At 38.1% G+C, this 23,285-nt stretch overlaps 1 protein-coding gene across 4 annotated transcripts in view; it reads right to left on the minus strand.

Moving 5' to 3' along the window:
* The window catches only part of EFL1 (elongation factor like GTPase 1), a 133,124-nt gene that overhangs the window by 61,000 nt on the left and 48,839 nt on the right, over positions 1-23,285 (minus strand). For all 4 annotated transcript variants that reach the window (XR_003795911.1, XM_029237905.1, XM_029237907.1 and 1 more), the window contains one exon: positions 21,144-21,282. Coding sequence is in view for 3 of the 4 variants with exons in the window: in XM_029237905.1 (XP_029093738.1) it covers positions 21,144-21,282 (139 nt within the window). In the remaining variant the exon portion in view is untranslated. The remainder of the gene's footprint in view (positions 1-21,143; positions 21,283-23,285) is intronic.

Raw genomic sequence — 23,285 nt, forward strand, 5'->3', positions numbered from 1 at the left:
GTATAAAGAAAAGCTATGCAAGGATACATGCTGGTTTGTTAGCAATGATTATATCAGAGAAGCAGTTGCAGAAATGAAACTATTAATTTTTGACACTTCTATACTGTTTGGATTTTTACGATAAGCATGTATTACTTTTGAAGCCCAAATGAATGAAATAAAAATTAAAATGTACCACCTAAATCTGCTAACAAAGGATGGGTGTAACTTTTAAAACAGAAAACAATTCAAATTGTATATATCTTTTTAAATAAAAGAAAAAGAAAACACCGTAGGATTATGCTATGGTTTTTGGATCCTGAAAATTGAATAGTGAATTTTATGATCAAATATACTTGCTAGAGGGGAAAAAAACACAGATTCACCAGTATTTATTGAGCACTAACCATCATATGCTAAGCAGTTACCTAATAACTTAGGACTCAGAGAATATTTGTACTCAATTTATCCACAGCCTTCCTTATTTACACCCAATTAGATCGCCTTCCAGCTTTGCAGATAAGCAACTTTACACTCTGAATATAAATTCAAAGATTACTACACTTTCTAAATATCAAAAGTTTTTAGTCATGAAAGTCTACAGCATTATTACATGTAAGCTCAGTTAAGTTGTCCATATTCTGCCTAAATTTGGAGGCATTTAGCTAGAGTAAAATTTGGCAAAGCCTTTAGAAAGACCCATTTTTTCTGGTGTTGTCAACTGCCTATCATGATAAAGTACACGGTATATTTTGCAACTCAAATTCTAAAAAAGGACATTCTTCCCTCTTCTGGCTCATAAATGGTTAACCGTTACTAAATACACCTAGCTTTCAAATTAAGAAGCCAAACTTATTCTTTAGAAATACACATGGCCCTGGACTTCCCTGGTGGCACAGCGGTTAAGAATCCGCCTGCCAATGCAGGGGACATAGTTTCAAGCCTTGGTCCGGGAAGATCCTACATGCCACGGAGCAACTAAGCCCGTGCGCCACAACTACTGAGCCTGCGCTCTAGAGACCGCAAGCCTCAACTACTGAGTCCACATGCCACAACTACTGAAGCTCGTGTGCTCTACGCCCCATGTGCCGTAACTACTGAGCCCACGTGCTGCAACTACTGAAGTCCGCGCACTGCAACTACTGAAGCCTGCACGCCTAGAGTCTGTGCTCCGCAACAAGAGAAGCCACTGCAACGAGAAGCTCGCGCACTGCAACGAAGAGCAGCCCCCGCTTGTCCCAACGCAGCCAAAAATAAAATGTAAATAAATAAATTTACTTATTATAAGTAAAAAAAAGAATTCTTAAAAAAAAAAAAAGAAATACACGTGGCCCGACCAACTGGATGTGCTCACAAAAATCTCTTCTGTGAGTTCCTTGTGTGGTTCTCCAACTACTGTCCCACTGGGTCTCTCCCACCTAACTTGGAGACCACTCTCCTAACTCTAGACACAGTGCTGTCGCCAACACTGCTGGTGGCCATGGTGGCTGAATTGAGCTGCTCTCTCTCTGCCTCACACTGGAAAACTCCTTTGCCTTCATATTTAGCAGGAGTGTCATCTTCCAGAAAGGACTCTAATTGAAAAAGAGTTTACTGAAAACTTATTTGAGAGTCTCCAGGTAACAAAACAAGATAAATTGAATCTCTTCCAAAACTGGGTTTGGTCAGTGGTGCTGTGGGACTGACTGGATCCTCAGCCCCAGCTCAATCCCGGCTCCTTTACCTGAAGGACATTATTCTCAGACGAGATGGAAATTCAGCCTTCCTTCTATCAGGCCAAACTGTTTTCTCAGATTCATTCCACAAGTATTTCTTGAGCACTCACTTAGTTCAAAGCACATTGCTGGATACTGCCAGAGATACAAGGATCAGGTACCATCCTCAAAGAACATATAGTCTAAGTCTTAAATTGGTTGGATACACAAGTAACATTTCAGTGTTGACTCTTTTAAAGGATGATTTGAAAAACATAAAGGGCAGCCATTAATAGAATTAAAAATAGGATATGCCTTCTAAAACATAAGAGTATCTTATAGTAAAATATAGTAAATATAGTAAAATATAGTAAATATGCACTAAAGCAGCATTAAAACCAAGCATAAAGTAAAACATTTAAGGACAAGGGATATCAGTCATAACTAGAGTGACAACAGAATTCATCATCCAAACTATCATTTACAAAAGTGAAAGGGGCGCTATTAATAACTTCTCCAAGACAACAGGCATAAACCAGGATGTCCTGAGCAAGCCAGGTGGTGACTTCTCCCTAGTTATAAAAATAAATAGTTTGCTTTACTAAGAAAGGCGGATGGAGTTAATGGGTTCAAATGATCATCTTCCTTTCAGAATCTGAAAATCATGAAGCATACTGAAAAAAATGGAAAACAAAATAGGATACACAAAAATATTCTTTCTACAATTTTTGCAAAGAACAAAGCTACAGACTTGTTACATTTTAAAATAAATTTAGTCAAATATTGTGAGTTTTAGAAATATTTTTATATCATTTAAAGTGAATATATACAACTTATCTATAATTACACCAGTAAACTAACAGCTTCTACTTGTTTAGGCTTTTTATTTTTTAAAGACAATTCTATATTTTAACATAGGTTTCACATACTGGGTTCAGTTATAAACTTGCCTAACCTCATAAAGGGAATTGTTTTCCAAATTTATTACCAAAAATAAAAAGCTTTGGATATACTAGACTTATGTAGAAAATTAGACTTTGATAGGCCAAACAAATCCAGAAGACAAAGTTACTCAAAAAAATGAAGATATCTTGTAAGACCCGAAGAGACCAATGTTACATTACTTACAAACTCTTCTACAGCTATGAGATTTCAGGCTGTGAACAGCCCTAAGGTATCCCACATCTGGGCAGATTAATACGCCTACAAATGAAAGACAAACAGCCATACTTACTCACATGACACCCAGCCTACTGTCTACTCCAAGTTGTACATCTCTAAATTAATGCAGGTCCTTGGGAGAAATTAATTCCTGGTGAATACACTGAATATCAGAGGCAACAAAGAAGCAAACCAGAAGCATAGGACTGGTGGTCACGTGCTGGAAATTCAAGTTCTTAGTACTCTGGTCTTCCATTCTCCCCTTCTGATCTGTAGTCCCTCAATTTTCCCATATATAATCTAAAAGCTAAACTGCCCGCAAACTAATGAATAATTGTAATAATAGCTCCTAGAACTTCCATAGACTCTCCTTTCCTCCTGCTCAAAATTCTATTCCATCTCTGTGCTCAGAAGGTGCAACACACCTTCTGTGTAGCACACAGCCATTTGTCTATTCACTTACACATGCACTGGAACATGTGTCCTAGTAAAGGGCACCCACTGTGTAACAGGTCTGGGCTCAACACCAGAGATGCCCAAAGAATGACGATCCTTGGCCCAGAAGCTTAGATACACCAACTGAAAACACAAACAATGTAATGGAACAAATGTTCTAAGAGAAATGTGTTAAAAGAGGTATAGGAACCCGAAGGAAGGAGCCAGATGTAGCCTAGAGAAGGTGGGGAAGGCTTCAGAGAGGCTGCATCTGAACTGGGTCTTGAATCTGAGTTTATCAGGTAGTAAAGGGAAAAAGAACACTTGAAAAGAAACAACATGTGCTGAAACACAGAGGTATAAAAATCTTGATATATTCACTGTTGGTGGGAATGTAAATTGGTTCAGTCACTATGGAAAACAGTACGGATGTTCCTTAAAAAATTAAAAATAGAACTACCGTATGATCCAGCAACCCCACTTCTGGGTATACATCCAAAAGAAATGAAAACAGGATATTGAAGAGAAATCAGCACTCCCACGTTTATGGCAGCATTATTCACAATAGCCAAGATATGGGAACAACCTAAGTGTCTGTCAACAGATGAATGGATAAAGAAGTTGTCACTCACACACACACACACACACACACACACACACACACACGGATATTATTCAGCCATTAGAAGAAGGAAATCTTGCCTTTTGCAACAGTATGAATGAACCTTAAGAGCATTACGCTTAGTCAGATAAGTCAGACAGAGAAAGACAATCACTTATATGTAGTATATTAAAAAGCCAAACTCAGAGAGACAGAGAATAGAATGGTTACCAGGGGGAATTGGGGAGATGGTATTTAAAGGTACAAACTTGCACCTAGCAGATAAATAAGTCCTAGAGATCTAAACCACAGTATAGTGATTACAAACAACAAGACTGTATTATAAACTTCAAAGCTGCTAAGAGGCTAGATCTTAATTGCTCCCACCACAAAAAAGAAACGATAATTATGTGACATGACAGGGGTGTTAGCTAACACTACTGTGGTAATCATATTACAATATATAAATGTAGCAAATCCACATGTTGTACACCTTAAACGTAAAAACTGTTAAATGTCAATTATATCTGAAAATAAAATTTTTTAAAATCCTGATGTATTCAGGAGTGGTGAGAAGTGAAGCACAGGATTTGAGGTGGGGGGAAGCAGACAGTGAAGACTCTATGAGGTATGGATACAAAACAAGCCTAGGCTCCCAGGTGTGTGACATCAGTAGTGAGGAAGTATGAGGGGGATGGAGAAGGAGGGTGTCTCACTATCTCACCTCTTTATGGCCTCTCTTTCCAAACTGGGTAAAACTGACAAGTCTCACTGTTCACAACTTCTCTCTTCTCCCTTTTGAGAGGAGCCAAGGTGTTTCTCCTCCTGTCCTTCCCAACAGTTTTCTTTACCCCGCTTATAAAATGAAAGACCTGGGTTCGAGTTTCAACTCTCACTACCCAAGCTTAGAGGAGACCCAGTCTCTCTCTGAGTCTCAGACTCGCTTTTTACAGGAAGAAGAGGCTGGACTACATGAACCATGAAACTCAAGGACTCAATAAGCAGAAATGCCAAAAATCATTACAGCATATTTTCATTTTAACAATCATAGAAAGTGAGGAGAATCAGTAGCAGACATATTCTAAATAATGTCAGCTACACAACGGTGCAGGACACAACATCTGCCTACTCGGGGATGGCTGGGTAGTGTGATTTGCTAGGCAAGTCAAAACCACCTCAGTTTTCGCCTCTGCAAAATGAAGACAGGAAATTCACACTCAAGTTTGCAGTGAGACTTAAATAAGAAAACATAAACAAAAACAAGTCACTGGACACCTGGCATGCAATAGGTGCTAAGTAAATATTGGTTAAATCTAGTTTGATATATTATCTTTCAAGTACATTTATATATGTGCCATCTGTATTAGTATCAGTTAACAAAAAATATGCAAATACAATGACATTGGTTGTGTAAACTGTTTAGAAAGTGAAATTATTATTTTAGAAAAATTGAAGGCTTCTAATTGCATGGGAGATCAGGATATTAGTGATATTTTATATGCTCCTTCATTGCCCACCAAGCAGCATACATTTTCATTGCAATGCTTTTTTCAACTAGAAACAACCCAAGGAGTCACAACTCAATTTCCAAGGTGAAGAGGAAACCAAATGGAAAAAAATATACAATGAAACAATGCCTTTAGCATTTGGAAGAGAGGTAGGAGGGGCAGGAGAAAGAAAGAAAGGGCCAAAATAAATTTAAATTACTGCTTTGAAATCATTCTTCATGTTCAAACAGCAAGCTAAACTAATTTCAATTTCTTTATCTTAATGATTCAGACATCTCAACCTCTGATAATAAAAGATGCCTGCCTGCAATGTTTGCAAGACTCTGGCCTGCACCACAGGGTATACATAGTTCATAGTGCCTACACAGAAGAATCCTATTTGTGTTAACAAACTTCAGTCCAGCAAAGCACAAAACCTACTCAGCACTCATATGCCCTTCACCCAACAGCTTAATACTCTTTATAAATACAGAGGCACAGGCTACAAATTTTACACAGGGGCTCTGGCGCAGAGCACGGGCTCATGCACAAGCTCACACACAGACACCCTAGTCTTTGTTCCTGTTTTCCAATATGATGAAAATCCGTGGGAAAGGCTGCCCCCTTGTGTTCATCTCAGTGCGGCCGTGGACCTTGCTAGAGCAGGAACAATTGGCCACAGATGCCTTTCAATATTCCCTGATGGCTTCAGAGAGCAGACTTATTAGCCCACTCGACCTCTGCCCAGAAATCTAGGCTGGTATAAATGATGATCATCGCTTGGGCTTTCAGAGAAAGTGGCACTGCTTCTGAGTTGGTTCAAGTCCAAGAAAACCATTCTGGACCTCTATTAAGGCACAGCCATGTGCAGCTGGTCCTTGTACATACAATCAGGATGAGAAGCGCTTTTACAACGCTCCTGGTTGTTAGAAGAGACCTTCAGAGGGATGGAATTCCTATCTGTCAAATGGCCTCTGGACCTCTGGCTTTCTGAATGACACCTAGAGAAATCCACAGATAGGAGGAAGGGCAAAGAGGGTACTGAGAACAGCATAGCAACTAAAAGAGGTAGGAGAGCCCAAGATAGGAGCAATTAGGAAGGTTCCCAGAAAACCAACTAAGAGAGAAGGAAAGGCTTATCATAAGAGATCACCCGGGCTTCCCTGGTGGTGCAGTGGTTGAGAGTCCGCCCGCCGATGCAGGGGACATGGGTTCGTGCCCCGGTCCAGGTGGATCCCACATGCTGCGGAGCAGCCGGGCCCATGAGACATGGCCGCTGAGCCTGCGCATCCAGAGCCTGTGCTCCACAACGGGAGAAGCCACAACAGTGAGAGGCCCGGGTACCGCAAAAAAAAAAAAAAAAAAAAAAAAAAAAAGAGATCACCCGACTCAACCTTATTTTCTATGGATATGCTTTCAGGTCTCAAAGTTCCCACAAAAATAGCCAACCTGCCAGAGGTCTCAGCTGGCATACCTAGTGCTTTTTCTCATGTAAGAGGCTACCTTATTGACTAGTATGGGATCAAAAGTGTGAAGGACCTATAAATAATTTGGAAGATTAAATTTAAGCACTCAGCATAAGAAATCTAACCTACTGGATAATACAGAACCAAACATACAGTAAGCATGAAACCCATGTATGCGAGAGAATGACTAAGCTACAAAATTCAGCAAACAAAGGTTTGTCTTTTCAGAGCAAACAACAGTTCAAAAAAGAAAAAGAAAAAACTCCATCTTATTTTTTTTCTTTTAAGAGACTCTGGATCCTGAGAAAGGAAGGCTTATCAGAGATATTGATATCCCTTCCTCTCTTCCCCAAATCGCTCCACCCCCAAATCTCAAGTGAAATGTCCAAAGAAAGGTAAAAATTAGGGAAAGACTATTTCAACATAGGAAAAGGTCTCATCCAAATGCCAGAAAATTTGAAAAATGGAGCTAGATTAAAGGTCACCCAGGCATCCTAGAATTCATTTATACCACTAGGAGAGCAACTGGTCTCTCCACAAATTAAAAAATAAAAGAGATCCTGGACCTCATAAATACCCCGGAGTAAGAAGGACCAGGGCAGACGTCTTCATGTCAGGGAAGACCCTGGGGCACAAGCAGTAATTCTGGCTGCTTGCCAGCTGGCTCCATTTGAGACAGCCAGGCCCCGGGCCCACAACAAATGAAAATGGAAAGGGCTTCTCCCCAAAACAGACTAGCATTGGTACAATTTAATGGTTTAAAATGATTCGGTATTAATAAAGTTAGGAGACCAGAACAACACAGAGCTGGGTTAAGTCGCAGCCCCTTCCTTAGCTCCCCCTTCACTAGAAATGGCTTAATATGATAAGGATGTCAATCCTTCCCAAATGAACTTGTAAATTCACACACATAAAATTATTTCTTACTATAAAACACGTGTATATATGAATGTGTGTTTATGCCTGGACAGAAGTTTGGAAAAATACACATTACACTGCATATTCTAAACATCTACAGTGAATACCCCTGGGAAGGTAGCTCACCTAGTATTTTCTATATTTACTGAGCTTTACAGTGAAAGAAGGTGATGACAACTTACTTCTGTAAATAAAATGTCTCAACATAGATATTTAATCTACTGGAATCAAACAAAATGATCTCAAGTTCATATGGAAAAATAAGTGTCCAAGAAGAGCCAAAAAAATTATTAAAATGAAAAGTGATAAAACCAGATTAAGAAAGAATGACTGAAACCATCAAAACCAAACAGTACAGACTGGCAAATACATCAGAATAGAAAATAGAGCCCAGAATCAGACTGCTATAGTATTTGTAGGAATTTAACAGTGTAGGAATTTAAAAGTAGTAGTAAAACTTGGGGGTGTGGGAAGGCTTATTTAATAAACTGTGATGACACAACAGTTAGGCATCTGGAAAAAAAAAACTGGAATATTTGGCCTACGGGTAACCTGGTCCATGGCAGAGCTTGGCTGGGCACACGAGAGTTATGTAACATAAAACGGTCAAAGAACAACGCAAGAAAGAGTACAACTGCCAAAGTATGTGGTAGAGAATAAGAGAATAAGAGAATTGAACAAAAAAAGAAAAAAAAAAAAGAGGAAAAGTATCAGTGGAGCTTAAGTTCCTACAAATCACACCTCTGAGAATATGGTACAAAATAACAAGTGGGGATAGACAAGCTCTCTAGGCTATGAGGCGACTGAGTTCTGCCTTCCCTTGGGAACTCCCTTCGCTCAGGAGGCTAGAAAGGGGCCTCAAATGGCTCCTGGGGGCAATTTTGGCCTTTACGAAGCCTAGAACAATGCTTTTCTCTTGACTGGACCAAGGCACACAGAAAAGAACAGAAAAAGACTCAATATCTCTGCTTCTCCAACATCAAAAAGCCTTTTTCAGCCCAGAATATGCCCTCTGAATCTCCCAGAACACCTGGGATACACTGAGTGGAGGAAGAAGCAATTCGTTTCAGTGTCTACATGAGCCAAACGAAGAATTTCCAGTGATAACATCACCTTGCCGCTGGGGCCCCGGATGATCGTATCACATTAAAACATCACTATCCTGTTATCCTTAAATAAGAAATGCTCAGACCAAGCCAGGATTTTGCTCTCACCTACGAAATTCCAGAATATTTATGATGAAAAGCAAATGTGTTCGCTTCTAAAGAAATGTTTTCCACACTCTTCCTTTTGTACCTGAGAACATTTTAAACTTTGAAGAAATAAATGATAAACCCCAAGTAGCTCTGGCTGCTCATGTGTTCTCACCTAAGCTCAGTGATCTTATTATTTGATTAATTCATGCATTCATTCAACCAATATTCACTGAATGAAGTGCAGAGACTTATGAGGCCCAGTCCCCTTAAGGTATTTGCAGTCAGTCCCCCGCCCCCAAATTAGCTTGTGTGAAGTGTTAGGATGGTATAAGCTAAGTGCCCACCACTGAAGGAGAAAGGGACTTCCTTCCCTAATAGAAGGTGTACTGACTCTCTTCCCCACCCTATAAAACTGGAAAAAGACCAAGTGCTTCTTAAAAGACCACCATATATTTTATTCCAGGGCAGAACGTAGTTGCGTTCAGCTCCTACTGCTCTTAATACAATTCTAGAGGTCCAACTAAGGACTCACCTTACAAATGACAGCTTAAAAAAATTAATATATTTCCTTTTATTTTAAGAGAACAAATTATACTGCTATTTTGTGGTACGCTTTATATTTATTAATCACTATATTTTCAGAATAACATTTCAGAAGAATATATACCTATTTTTATAGTTAAAACCTTCTTGCAAAAAAAAAAAAAAAAAAATCAAAAATCAAACCTTAACTCTGAATCTACCCCGAACAGCTCATGGCTTTGTTGACCAGGCACGTGATGTGGCCTCTCACGGAGTATCTGGGACACCATCACCCGTCTGCTTATGTCTTCACTTTGTGTTCAAGCTTGTATACATGCTTCTCAATAGAAAATTCTCTACCTCCTCCAACTTGCAAGCCACCGCCTTCTGCCTCAGCCACTCTCCTCCTCTAAAACATACACTTCTGGGGTCAGGCTCCGACCCAAATGGAAAGGAGTTCTAGCATCCATGTTGGCAATTCAGAAGTTTCAAGAATTCACCCTTTCTGCCTTGCTTCTCCGGGAAACTGATTCCTTCTATCATCTCTACTTAGCTCAAGCTTTCTCTTGAAGAGGTTACCGGAAGTTTTGATTCTTTGTTAACTCTGAATAACTAAGGATGAAAGGGAGAGTCAGAGAAGTAGTTTCAGTAAGAGCCAAAGCATCTGATTTCTTCTCTACCTACATTTTTTGGAGGACATTTTTCAGACAGACTTCATAAGAACAACAGAGTACTTTCCCCAGAATGTTTATGGCGGCCAACTTGAATTTTTCAATTAGATCAAAAGAGTTACGTTTAAATAAGTGACATGCTAAATTAGAAAAGTGTTCTTTAATCTTAACAATTATGTGCTTCACTTATGATTTATTTTCTTAACAAGTGTGACAACTGGCAGTCAATTAATTAACGATAGTATTTCCCATGGAAATCAATGGTAATAACCATGTTGCTTAATTAACCTGTTGCCTTTTGATATTTTCTGAAACAAAATAAGAGGCATCATCCTGTTGCTTCCCATTATTCTCATCTGCAAGATGAAGTGAAAGATCACAGTAAGTACCTCGCCCAAAGCTACAAAGCTAGAGTTGCTCAGCTGGAATTTTAACCCAGAGTATCCTATTTCCAATCCATATACTTCGTACCTCTCCACTCAATTCAACAGGATAAATTCTATAAAACAGCACCAATGGTGTCAAAGAAAGATATTAACACGGTCTTCCCTTCTGACTCAAAAAAAATAATAAATTAGATGATATTTCAGGTATAAAAAAGGTAAAAAGAAAAATAAAACAGACAATATAGGCTCACTATTCACCTGACGAAAGAGAATATTACCAATAATTTTTACCCCTTCCAATCACATCCTCTCTCAAGGGAACTCCTCTGTTGAACTTGCTGTTTATCTTTTCATGTATTTTTTTTTATTATATATGTATCTGCTTCTAAACAATATACAATATTTACATGTGTTTAACCTTTACATAAATGGTTGACAACTGGCTTGTTTTTAAAATGCACTATTTGTGAGACTGACCCAAGTTGATATTTATAGTGTAGTTCATTTTCAGCCATGTATAATATTCTACTGCACCATAATTTACTTATCCATTCTTCTGTCAATGGATAATTAGGTTGTTCCCCTCCCCCCATTTTTTTGCTATCGTAATTAGTGCTATTATGAAAATTCCTGTACATGTTTCCTTGTTTGCAAGATTTAAAAGTTTCTCTAAGATATATTCCTAAAAGTGGAATTGCTGTGTCTTGTGGTCACCTATTCTTCAAAGTGGTGTACCAATTAACAATTTACATCAACAGTTTATAAATGTTTTCACTGCTCCATCCCTACAACACAGGATACTGCCAGATTTTAAGAATTCCACCATTCTAACTGTTATAAAACAATATCTCATGATTTTAAAATACATGCATTTCCTTGACTACTTTCACATCTAATGGGTCTGCCATATTTTAGGTCATACTAGAAACGTGTTTCTCCCTCCAACATCACACCTGCCTCTAAACCACATACTTCATCTTTTCTGAAAAGACCAAAAGAGATGTCGAGTCTTCTTAATTACTGCCACCACTCAAAATCCATAAAACAGCTTCCTTCAAACTATCTTCATAGTCTTTGCAGAAATACCTTTCTTTTTGGAAAAATTTTTAAAAATTCCATTTAACCATTTACCCTCTCCCCTAAGACTATGATAAATATCTTCATAGCCAAATCTTTGTGTACAATATTAATTATTTCCCTCTGAATCAATCCCTAAAGGTAGCACTTTTGGGTCAAAGGATATGATTATTTTTCAAGATATAATTATCTTTAAAACTCTTGATATACAATGCCAAGTTGTACTCCAATGGATGGTATCAATTTAGGGGGTATAAGAGAGTATCTTGACAGTCAGTTGTCAGCTGGATAAAACCAAATTTGGCCTTGTCAACAAGACTATTGTGTGAATCATCAAGGACTGCTTCCCAAATTTCATTTAACCATTTACGGAAGTCAAATTATTTCCCCATTCTGTCATGCATTAAAAATTCTAAGAAAAGAGGTCCAAGGTCTCACCATCAGCTTCTTAAACTTGACCTCTGCTTTATCCATTACCACCTACTCTTTCAGCTTCCTATATCTGACATTTGATCTGTCAGTGTCTTATGAGTTTAGCTAAATTCCAGGCTCTGGCCTCCCCAGTGCTGGCATGACCATTATACAAATAATTATTCAACTCACAAGTGTGATTCCAATATCACTTGAAATGGAATATGACCTGTAGTACGTTTACTATTATGTGTAAGTTCTAAATACAACTGTTCACTTTTTCAACTATTCTGTCTGAAATAGGCTTGGTAGGGCCAAAAACAAATGGAGATGAGGAAACTGCAACAAGCCTATAAACTGAGTTTATATGAGGTGGCTCAGTGACAGGTGAGCCTGCCCCCTCCCGGCCAACCAGGTCTCAGTGGTTATTTCCTCCATGTTTAGACCTGGGGCAGCTGCAAAATGTCTAACAATAGCCAATATACAGTCCCCTCTATGACGGGCACTCGACTCAAGACAATCTTATATTTCCATGTCTGAGCAATACTCACTGGACTTCCCATCTCCATGTCTTCCCAAAGCCTCACTGCAATCCCATTTATTTTAGTCAAGGTACAACCTGATGATCTGCTAGCAACTGCTCACTATGGTTTCTCCATGCATTATCACATCTTCAAAATCTTATTCCCTCCCAAGCCTTCTTTACTCTCACCAGCCGACCATGTTTTTTACACTGTTGAGTTGAGAGAGGTTATATTCTATATACCACTAACCATTTGAACATTTCACTGCATCCCTCATCTTTCCCCTTTCACTACCTCTTTTTCTCTCTGAAAAACAACTATTATCAAACTCTATTACACACACACACACACACACACACACACACACACACACACTTTCCCTCTCTCTTTGCCTTGACCCAACCACTCCTTCAAACCATTAACCCATGTCGCACCTTTCTTCAACTGAAAAACTTCAGCAAAAACTGTTTCAATTACCTCTTCCTTTATTTCCTCTGACAAGCTGGTCTCTATTTTGTAAGTGCCATTTAAGAGTAAAAGAGGACTATCATATTTGGAGACGGAAGGGAAAAAAAATTCCCATCACATAATCATTTGTTCTCATATAATATCTAGAGTGGCAATAAGCTTACTAATAGTCAATTCTTAGGTTATGAAGCTGTATTAGTCTATCTATTCAAAAGAAGTTAGGTAGTTTTAGCCAGTTACTCCAGTGAGTGAAAATGAGGATTCAACAGACAAATCTTAAAATAAGCATTTTACTAAAACATATGGTAACAATTCGATCTTAGGTAACAGGCAAGAGGGCTCCAGCTATTCCATAACCTGCTCAGCTGCCTTAAGGACTAAAGGGATCAACAGCTTGTCGCATTTAAGTGCAACTGCAGTACACTGGTTGAAAAGTGTTGATATTAGAGTGTGTATAAAAATGTAACGATAAAAAGAATAATGCATATAAAACTAAAGAAATCCAGCCAAAGTTATAAGTAAGATTCAGGCTATAAATAGTTTCATTTGAAAAAAAATGACCCAACTCTTTTGAATAAAAAGGGGACAATAACAATTGATAACATTATCAAATCACAACTGACAACCAACCAGGTATAGTTGCTTTCATGGTGTTCATCAAATTTCTTAAGGGCCAGAAAATTCCTGTGTCATTTAAACTGTTCTGCAAAACAAGAAGCAATGAAAATATCCCCTAATTTGTTATTTCTTCATGCAGCTAGTAGAAAGCTGATATCTAAATTCCACAAATATAAAATATACAAACAACTATAGATCAGGCAAACTTACAAATACTATAAACACTTTACAGAAAAACTACTAGCAAATTGAATTCATTGCTCTATTAACATATTGAAATATACTCATCAAATAGTTTATTCCAGGAATACAAAGCTGGTTTGATATTAGGAAACGTGTTAATGTAATTCACAATATAAGTGGGTCAAAAGAGAAAAACATGTATCACCTGAGAGGTGTGGAAAACACCACGTGATAAATTTCAATATCTATCCACATTTAAAAAATTAACCTAGTAAACAGAAACAGGAGGATACTTTATTTTCATCATAAAAACTATCCAGATCAAATCTCATAGAAACACTAAAATGTTTACAGAAATTCCTATACTATAAAAGGAATAAGACACCACTCTTTTTTTTTTTTTTTTTTGCTGTACGCGGGCCTCTCACTGTTGTGGCCTCTCCCGTTGCGGAGCACAGGCTCTGGACACACAGGCTCAGCGTCCATGGCTCACGGGCCCAGCCGCTCCGCGGCATGTGGGATCTTCCCGGACCGGGGCACGAACCCGTGTCCCCTGCATCAGCAGGCGGACTCTCAACCACTGCGCCACCAGGGAAGCCCTAAGACACCACTCTTAAGCACTGTTCTAAGGGTTACAGCAAATATACTTAAACACAAGGGAAAAAGCTATAAATATTGTGAGAAGAGATTATCTCCAAGAGAAAAACATACAGGTTACAAAACAGGAGAGAAAGTGTGATTTTTATTAAAAATATACTACTGAACTATACACTTAAAAATGGTTAAGAAGGTAAATGTTGTGTTATTACATTTTTATCACAATTTAAAAATATACATATACAGATTAAAAAAAAAAAGACTGGTGGTTATCCCTATGGTAAGAGATAATTCTTATTTAGCTTCCCTGAACTTTTCAAATATATCTCTATCATGACCCACATTATATTGAAAACCATCTTTTAAAAAGAACTTCTAAAAAAACATAACCCTTAGAATTCACATATAAGCCTTATGACCTCAAAATAAAAAAGAAAAACTTATATAGTGAAGAAATAAAGAAAACACAAACATAGAATTGATCATGAGAAAGACAGTCTACCAGATTGAAAGAATCAGACTTTTTATGTGCCCTGCCAAGATGATTTACAAGTGAACTATTTCAAAACTTTCAAAGAAACGATGATTATCACATTCTACAGAAATTTCTCTAGAATAACAATGTCCAAAATGGCAGCCACTAGCAACATGTGGTTACTGAGCACTTGACATGTGACTAGTGTATCTGAATGAAGTAAACTTTTTTTTTTTGGTGGTACGCGGACCTCTCACTGTTGTGGCCTCTCCCCTCTCACTGTTGTGGCCTCTCCCACTGCGGAGCACAGGCTCCGGACGCGCAGGCTCAGCAGTCATGGCTCACGGGCCCAGCCGCTCCGCGGCACGTGGGATCTTCCCGGACCGGGGCACAAACCCGTGTCCCCTGCATCTGCAGGCGGACTCCCAACCACTGCGCCACCAGGGAAGCCCCAAAGTAAACTTTTTTTAATGTTATCTGATTCTAATCTATTTAAATAATGGCATACGGCTAATGGCTACCAACTGGACAGTGCAGCTCTAGAGGGTAGAAAAGATGGAAGCTTCCCATTTTGGAACTACCATGACACCAAGAAAGTAATGTCAATTTTATTAGTAATACAAGAAAAGTCTGGATGAAATACTAGAAAATTGAATCTAACAGTGCATGGAGAAAATATGAAAATGGTCAAGTATTGTTTTTTCTAGAAACACAAGGACATCTTAATAACCAGGAAATAAATATAATTCATGATATCAATTATACAGCAAGGAGAAAAGCTCTATAACCTTGTCTTCAGAGGCTGAGAATGTATCAATAAAAATTAAGTATCTATTCCTGATTTTTAAAAAAAACCAAAACTTTCCTAGCATGATTAAGAGATATGAATCAATAGGTATCAGCAAACCTGAAACTAAAATACTAGAAACATCTTCACTAAAGTCAGGAAGTAACAAGATAGAACAGCAGCTATAACTATTATTTATCATACTTTTATAGGCAATAAAAATAAAAAGAAATAAGATACATAACTCTTAGGAAACAGGAGAACAAATTCATTACATCTGCAAAGAAAACTTAGTAAAATCAGTTGGAACTATTAATACTAAGAAATGCCTAGCAAGGCTGCTGGTTATTTATTGATTAAAACAGAGTCTTTCCAAGTGGAAATGTTGATGGTAAGGTATATTTAAAAGAAATTCACTAGTAAGTGAATTTAAAGTATTACAAATGTACTACAAAGGCTTAAGAGTCACAAACCGTCGAGCTTTCCCTTGAAATAATCAAATCAAATCTGCTAGTAAAACCCTTCAATGGCTTCTGCCTCTTCAGTCACCCCACATGACTAAGGAGAACACATATACTCTCTCCATTTGAGCCACACTGATCTCCTATCAACCCAGCAACCAACCATGGCAAAACTAAAACCATTTCAGGAAAAGGCTAATTAATATTTATTATTTTCTTCATGTTGGAAAAAGAGGAATATCATGTTTCCTCTTAGAATATGCCCCTGAAATTTTTAAAGATTTAACCATATGGAAGAGATCTAAAAGTGTGTAAGAAAAGGCTAAAGATTTGGAATCCTAATTCAATTTCCCCTCACATTTTAATAAGAGCCTGCAGCAAACATTTATTTTTAGAGAAATTCTCAGTAGAGAACTGAACAAAAGACTATTGTGTGTTCAACACAGTAAGGTTTCTCTGGTCCCATCTATACCAACTTTTCAAACATCAGGTTGGAATTAAATGATTTTAAACTTTAAATTGACTATTTCCAGACCATAAAATCTAACCACACTTAGTCGGTGTAAGCATTCCAAGTGAGTTATAGCTGAGTTCAAGTGTGAAATCTGCATTTTTCAAGTGCCAATAAAGGAACTTTCCTTTAGACTTTGACTATATACACTGACTTGTTCAAGAATGCCATATAATGTTTTCATTTCCCTCTCTAACAAAAATTTTCATCTGCACCTGATAAATCTGACTTGGTATCGTTTCTGATGAAAAGCATATGGGTATTGGTCATATCACTCTACTATCTTCTTATTAAAATGAGAATTGTAACTTTTTATCTAAGTTAGGAAGAGTAAAAAAGAAGCTTACAGGCCTGCCTGATCACAATGAAAATCGCTATGTCTTAACTTGCAATATGTGTCCTACCACGGGCCTGCTAAAATACAAAAGGAAACAAGAAATTATCTATGATTAGTGGTGTGGTCATCTTAAAACATGCCCACAAATTCCTTGACATATCTCCCATCAAAGGTGGAGTTAGTGCCCTCTCTTTGATATGGACCAGTCTTAGCGACTCTCACTTCTTAATAAAGAGAAGGTGGCGGAAATGAGACTGAAGGCTTTAGAGGCTGGGTCATAAAAGTTGATACAGCTCCCTCCTGGCTCTCCCTATTGGGATGCTCACCTGCAGAACCCAGCCACCATGCTGTGAGGAAGCCAGGCGGCCACATGCTCCAGCCCCAGTTCCACTTCCAGAAAAGGTCCCAGCCGACAACCAGCATCAAACAGCAGACAAGTGAGTGAAAAGAGCCTTCACATAACTGTAGCGCCCAGGCTTTGAGCACTTCAACCGACACCATGTGGCACAGAGACAAGCTGTCCCACCAAACCATGTCCAAATTGCAGATTCATGAAAAATTTACAAGTGCCTTTGTTTTAAGCCACTAGGCTTTGGGTGATTTATTATGCAGCAACAGATAATTGGAACATGTAGATTAATTCAACCACCTTCAGCCACTCAACTTATTCTTTCCATTCACCCCCTGCCCAACCCCTGCCCCAGGAAGACAAACCTGTTTTAAGGAAACAACAACAGTGCTGACATAGAAACTTGAGAGCTAGGATCTCAGCATGTGTTACCCTTGCTGGCAATTAGCTTTCTCTTGTTCTGTTTGCTGCTCACCTCTTAACGTACCAGAATTCTTGGCCTTTTCCTCTGTCCTGCCTTAAACTTACTCCTAGCTTTGAAAGGTTGCTTTTATTAAACACCTGGCTTATGAAACTGCTACTACTGCTACATATGCTCCAGTTTTTTAATCAATAAACAAGTGAAATTTGCCTTACAAAAGGTAATTCTGACTCTCAGGCTAGTAACTAGTTCAAGATGTTCTGACAGAGCTATTGAAATGGGTTCTCAACCCAACCAAGTAACCATATCAAAAATGTACTGTTCCTTCTAAGAAATACTAGGAAGGGAAATATCCTAATAACTAAAATAAGATTTTTCTCTAAAAAACACAAGTCTGAAAAGTTAAAGCCTGAGGGAACCCTGGAGATAATCTAGTTCAGGACTTTTTCAACCAGTGGTATACTGACATAAACCAGGGAAGATTTTCATGACAAAAGTACTAAGAATTTGTATCTTACTCCATCCTCACTGAAATGTCAACCTGCCATAATATAATGGCAATTTTAAACTTGAATTTTGTTTGTACTTTCTTTTTACATTTGTATGCATGTATTTTACAAACAAGATGTACAAAATATGATTTTGTTTATATTTTACAGCTACAGCAATAAAATGTATCCATACAATGCTATTTAATGTTCTGTCCTTAAAGTTCAGAATATATGATAAATATAACAAAAGAAGCCCTGGGAGTCCATAAATAGTCTCCTAAGAAAAAGAAATTAAAGTAGCTGTTCTATTTTTACTATAAGAAATGTTGGTAAAAATTACTCCAGTCCAAATCGTGTGGCAAAACTGAGGACCAGAAAGGTTATACAGTTGGCCTGAGGCCACATAACTAGTTAGTGGCAGAACTATGACCAGAATTTTGGTATACTCACGTTCCCTAGTCAGGCATGGGGCTCCACGAGATTTGGACTAACAGAAGGAAAACATTACTATCTGCTTCAATGCAGAAGGTAAGTCGAAGTGGCTGGCTGGGTTCCAGCCCTTCCATGTTACATTTATAATCATTCTGGAAGACTATCTTCCTCCTTAATGTAAAGAAACAGAGCCTTAATGAAGGGGCCTCAGGCAACACCAGGGCAATGTGGAGGAAATGTGGCTGACAGCATGGACTGGCTATTCAAAAGCCATTCACAACCCCAATATCCCTTGCCTTAATTGTAGAGACTATAAGAGACTCAATCCTTGGCCTCCACTGCAGCTAGGGGTGATCATATGACAAAATTACAAAGAAATGAGGAGATATACATTGGTCACTAAGAGGGCATTTCTTCCCAAATAAAAACATCAGTGCTATGAGAAGGACTTTGGCCCTTGTGCCCTCTTCCTGCCAGGAATGTTGATGTGATTCCTGGAGATGCAGGAGCCATCTTGGTTCCATGGGGACAAAAGCCACACGCTGAGGATTGCAAACAGGCCAAGACAAGGAACCTGGCTCCCTGATGACATAGGAGGACCATCCCATCAGCCCTCAACTCTCTGTCCTCTATCTTAAACTTCCTACTGAGTGAAGTTTAAGACTATGCAGTCGGTTTTTTGGTTACCTGCAGCTAAATACAATCCTAATTCTTAAACAATATAAATCTGGCTTTTCTCCTTAACCCATTTTGTCCCAAAGTTGGGTGTCCATCTATGTTATTTTTTTATCACTGAATTTGGTAAATGAATGTTTAATCACCTCCACTACCCTAGCTCGTAGCACCACCCCAAAATGTTTGTTTTTTTTTTTTTGCGGTATGCGGGCCTCTCACTGTTGTGGCCTCTCCCGTTGCGGAGCACAGGCCCCGGACACGCAGGCTCAGCGGCCATGGCTCACGGGCCCAGCCGCTCTGCGGCATGTGGGATCTTCCCGGACAGGAGCACGAACCCGTGGTTCCCTACATCGGCAGGCGGACTCTCAACCACTGCGCCACCAGGGAAGCCCCTCAAAATGTTTTAAAAGATCAGTAAAAGAGAATGAGGCATGTCTCTTTTCTCCAAGACGAAGACAGTTTTAACTTGTAGTAGGTCTCCTGTAGCAGATGGCAGCGTTAAGGGCTGCCTTAGGAGGCAGATGAAAGAGAGATGGTTTCCCTACTTATAACCTAGCTGACCTCAGTCCTGAACAGCATATGGAAATCTAGAAACAGAAAGAAGGAAACCAGAACTATTGCATGTCAAGTTCCTAACCTCTACTGGGGAAAGAGCACAAACAATGAACCTTAACTGGAGGGGATATTATAAAAACCATTCACTCAACCCTTTATTCAATACCTTTTCTTTCACTTGAACATTGTGTTAAGAGATCTTCCACCTCACCTTCCATTTAAGAAACAAAATTAATTGAATCAAGAGAAATATAGTAATCCCAAGGAAGGCTTATAAACAAAACTAGGGTGTTTTCCATTCATCTTCCCATGTCCTTCCTGATAAAATATTTTTCTGGCTGCGGAAGCTCATAAAGTTATATCAATTGTTAAGGTTCAATAGCATTTTCCAAAGGGGTGAAAAGAATGGGTAATACTGATGAGAAGCTAGGAATTCTACTAATTTCATACCAAAAGCACAAAACAACAACAAAAAAGGAATGAAAAAATTTAAAAAAGAATGTGTTTCAGCAAGGGAGCGTCAAAATGCTTTGGCATACTTCCTGGACTGAAGTGGACAAAATCCAGCTGTTCTGGACCAGTAGTCTAGATCATTTCTCTAAAACATAAAAAGAATCCCCAGCCCAAGCAATCACCCAAGAAATAGCTCTATAGCTGACAGGGACCCTAAGGGTTCAGAATGGGATACAACATTCCACAACACTCAGGTTCCTGTGATGATCCAAGGGAAATTCCTCAGGCTAAGTCTTTAGGATTGCACTAAGGACCTTAAAATGTGAATTCTGCACACAAAGAGCAGAAGCCAAGCAAGTAATAAACATTATGGAGATAAGGAGCAGTATTTATGGATATATAATATAAAGCAACATTCAATGGATAAAAAATATTGCGAGAAAATAGACCTCTACATCAGAATAGTTTCTGATAATTTAGAACCAGAAGTGTCTTGTTCATCTAGACTCACTTTAATGTGAGCAGGAATTCTCCTTCTTGCTCCCAAACAAATGGAACCCCAGCTTAGGACAGAGCATTCACAGATTACTTTTTTTCAAAGTAGAACTACCATAATTTACAGCAAGCTATTGTTGTGCGTGCTAATTACTCAAATGCACTAAGTTAAAGCCTAAGGACACCGGACAAAAATAAACAAACCAAAAACGAGGTCAAAGTCATTTCCTTTGAAGACTTCATTTAGTTTGTATGACAGGTAATCTCTCAGAATGGACTACAGATATAATACATAGCACCACCCTACCTAGCACATTTCCTGGAGGTACCTTCTCTAGATCTTCCAGTTCCCTTCCCATCAGAAGATACAGGTTTTCCAGGGTACAGCATGCCATGTGGGGGACCGGGGGAAGGTCATCTAATGGAGCTGAGAAGCCTAATGGCACCTAGGCAAAAAAATAAAATAAATAAAGGAAGATAAGTTAGAAGGCATCAAATGAAAAGATTAGTTAATACCTACAAAGTTACTTTATTCAAAAGTAAGATATAGTGCAGTCTTATTGCATGTAAACCTGAAACATGTAAATCTGAAACGGCATGATACAAAAATAAGTCTCAGTTTATGAATAAATTCTGAAATAGTGAAACCTCTCAAATATTCAAAAATTGTCAAGAATTCCACATAATCATAAGCTTTATGGCTAAGTAATATAAATTCTGTTGTGACCTGGTAGCACCACATTAACTAACAAACAAAAATCCCCATAGCCCTTTGCTAGTATTTACATGAACCATGTCAAACACCAGTTCTGGTGACCACTATGCTATTATTTCAACGCTCATTATTACTATTACCACTTAAAATCGTAATAATATTATTATAATGTCATGCCAATTATAATCTTACAATATCCTTTAAGCATTCAACAAGGGCTGGTGCTAATGCTGAGCAAAACATGAAAATGAGTAACTTTGGAAGAGGAGTTAGACGTAATAAACATGCCATGTAATGGCCAAACAACTGCTATTGATATTATATGCCACACTGTTCATCTGGAAGAGAGCATGCTGTGAAATATTAGGGACTCATGAGAAGACACAGCACACTCACATGCAAAGATATGCTACAGGGATAAGAGATTTATGAACTCCCCCTACATCACATTTATTCTTATGGAGATACTGTCTCAAATTATTCAAGATATTGTCTCGAATTATTCAGTGATCTCCATATAAATGCAAGTGCCCTGAAAGCATTTCAACCAAGGAACCAACTTATCTTTGATACCGAAAGGTCCAAGGCACTGTGCCAGTGCCAGGAGGAGAATAAAACGTCCGAGACATAACATATACAAAGATAATTACCACTGCAAACCTAGAGTGAGTGACACAAAAGCAGTACAGGCAAGTAAACTCATGAAATCTCAGAGGAGGGAGAAGATCATGTGTTAGGGTAGACCTGGAAACTTCATGAAAATGATGACCTTTCAGGCACCTGATACATTTAAATGTACATGTTCTGACTCAGTGACAACTCTGTAGGGGAGCTCTAAAGATAGGGTGGAAGAAATTTAAAATATAAGGGTCAAATTGGAAGAAACAGAATTATTCATAGACAGTATGATCATTCACTTAAAGCAAACTACAGATAAATTATAATTACTAAGACAATTTAGCAAGATGGCCACAGACCAATATACAAAACTTAACTAACTGTATGTCTATAAATCAGCAACAGAAAAAATATATATTTTTAAAACAGTAACTTTTACAATATCAACAAAATATAAGAGAGCTAGGAATTAGTAACAAAAGTGATTAAAGATTTTTATAGAGAAAATAAAACTTTAATAAAAAACATTTTAAATGACCGAAATAAGTGAAGAGCTATACCTAATACATTCATGGATAGAAAGATTCAGCATTGCAAAATGTTGACTAGTGCCATACATGTACCGATTTAAATCAATACCAAAGTCTCCACAGGACTTTTCATGACACCTGACAAGATGACTGTAAAGTTTATAGAGAAGAGTAGAGAGTTAGGAATAAACGAGATACAAAGAAAAACAAGGTAGAGGAATTTGGCCTTTTAGATGTCAAAACATGTAGAAAAGAAGACAACACTGAATAGAGACAGTGACAGACAAACAGAAAAGATGAAGTCTAATACTCCAGAAACAGACCAATGTACATGTGAAATTTGATTTATTACAGAATTGACAAAGAGGATTAGTGGGTAAAGATAGAATTATTCAATTAATGGTGTTGGAACAACTGGTTATTTGTATGCGGACAAAAATCAAATTGGATCCCTTCTTCATACCATATATAATACAAACACTGACTTAAACATTTAAACATGAAAGGCAAAACATTAAACTTTAGAAGAAAACAGAAAATTTTGTGTCTTCAGTGTAGTCATAATTTTAATTTTCTTAAACAAGTT

This window comes from Monodon monoceros, unplaced genomic scaffold (genome assembly GCF_005190385.1).
Source record: "Monodon monoceros isolate NGI ecotype Baffin Bay Population unplaced genomic scaffold, NGI_Narwhal_1 Super_Scaffold_21, whole genome shotgun sequence".
Lineage (NCBI taxonomy): Eukaryota > Metazoa > Chordata > Mammalia > Artiodactyla > Monodontidae > Monodon > Monodon monoceros.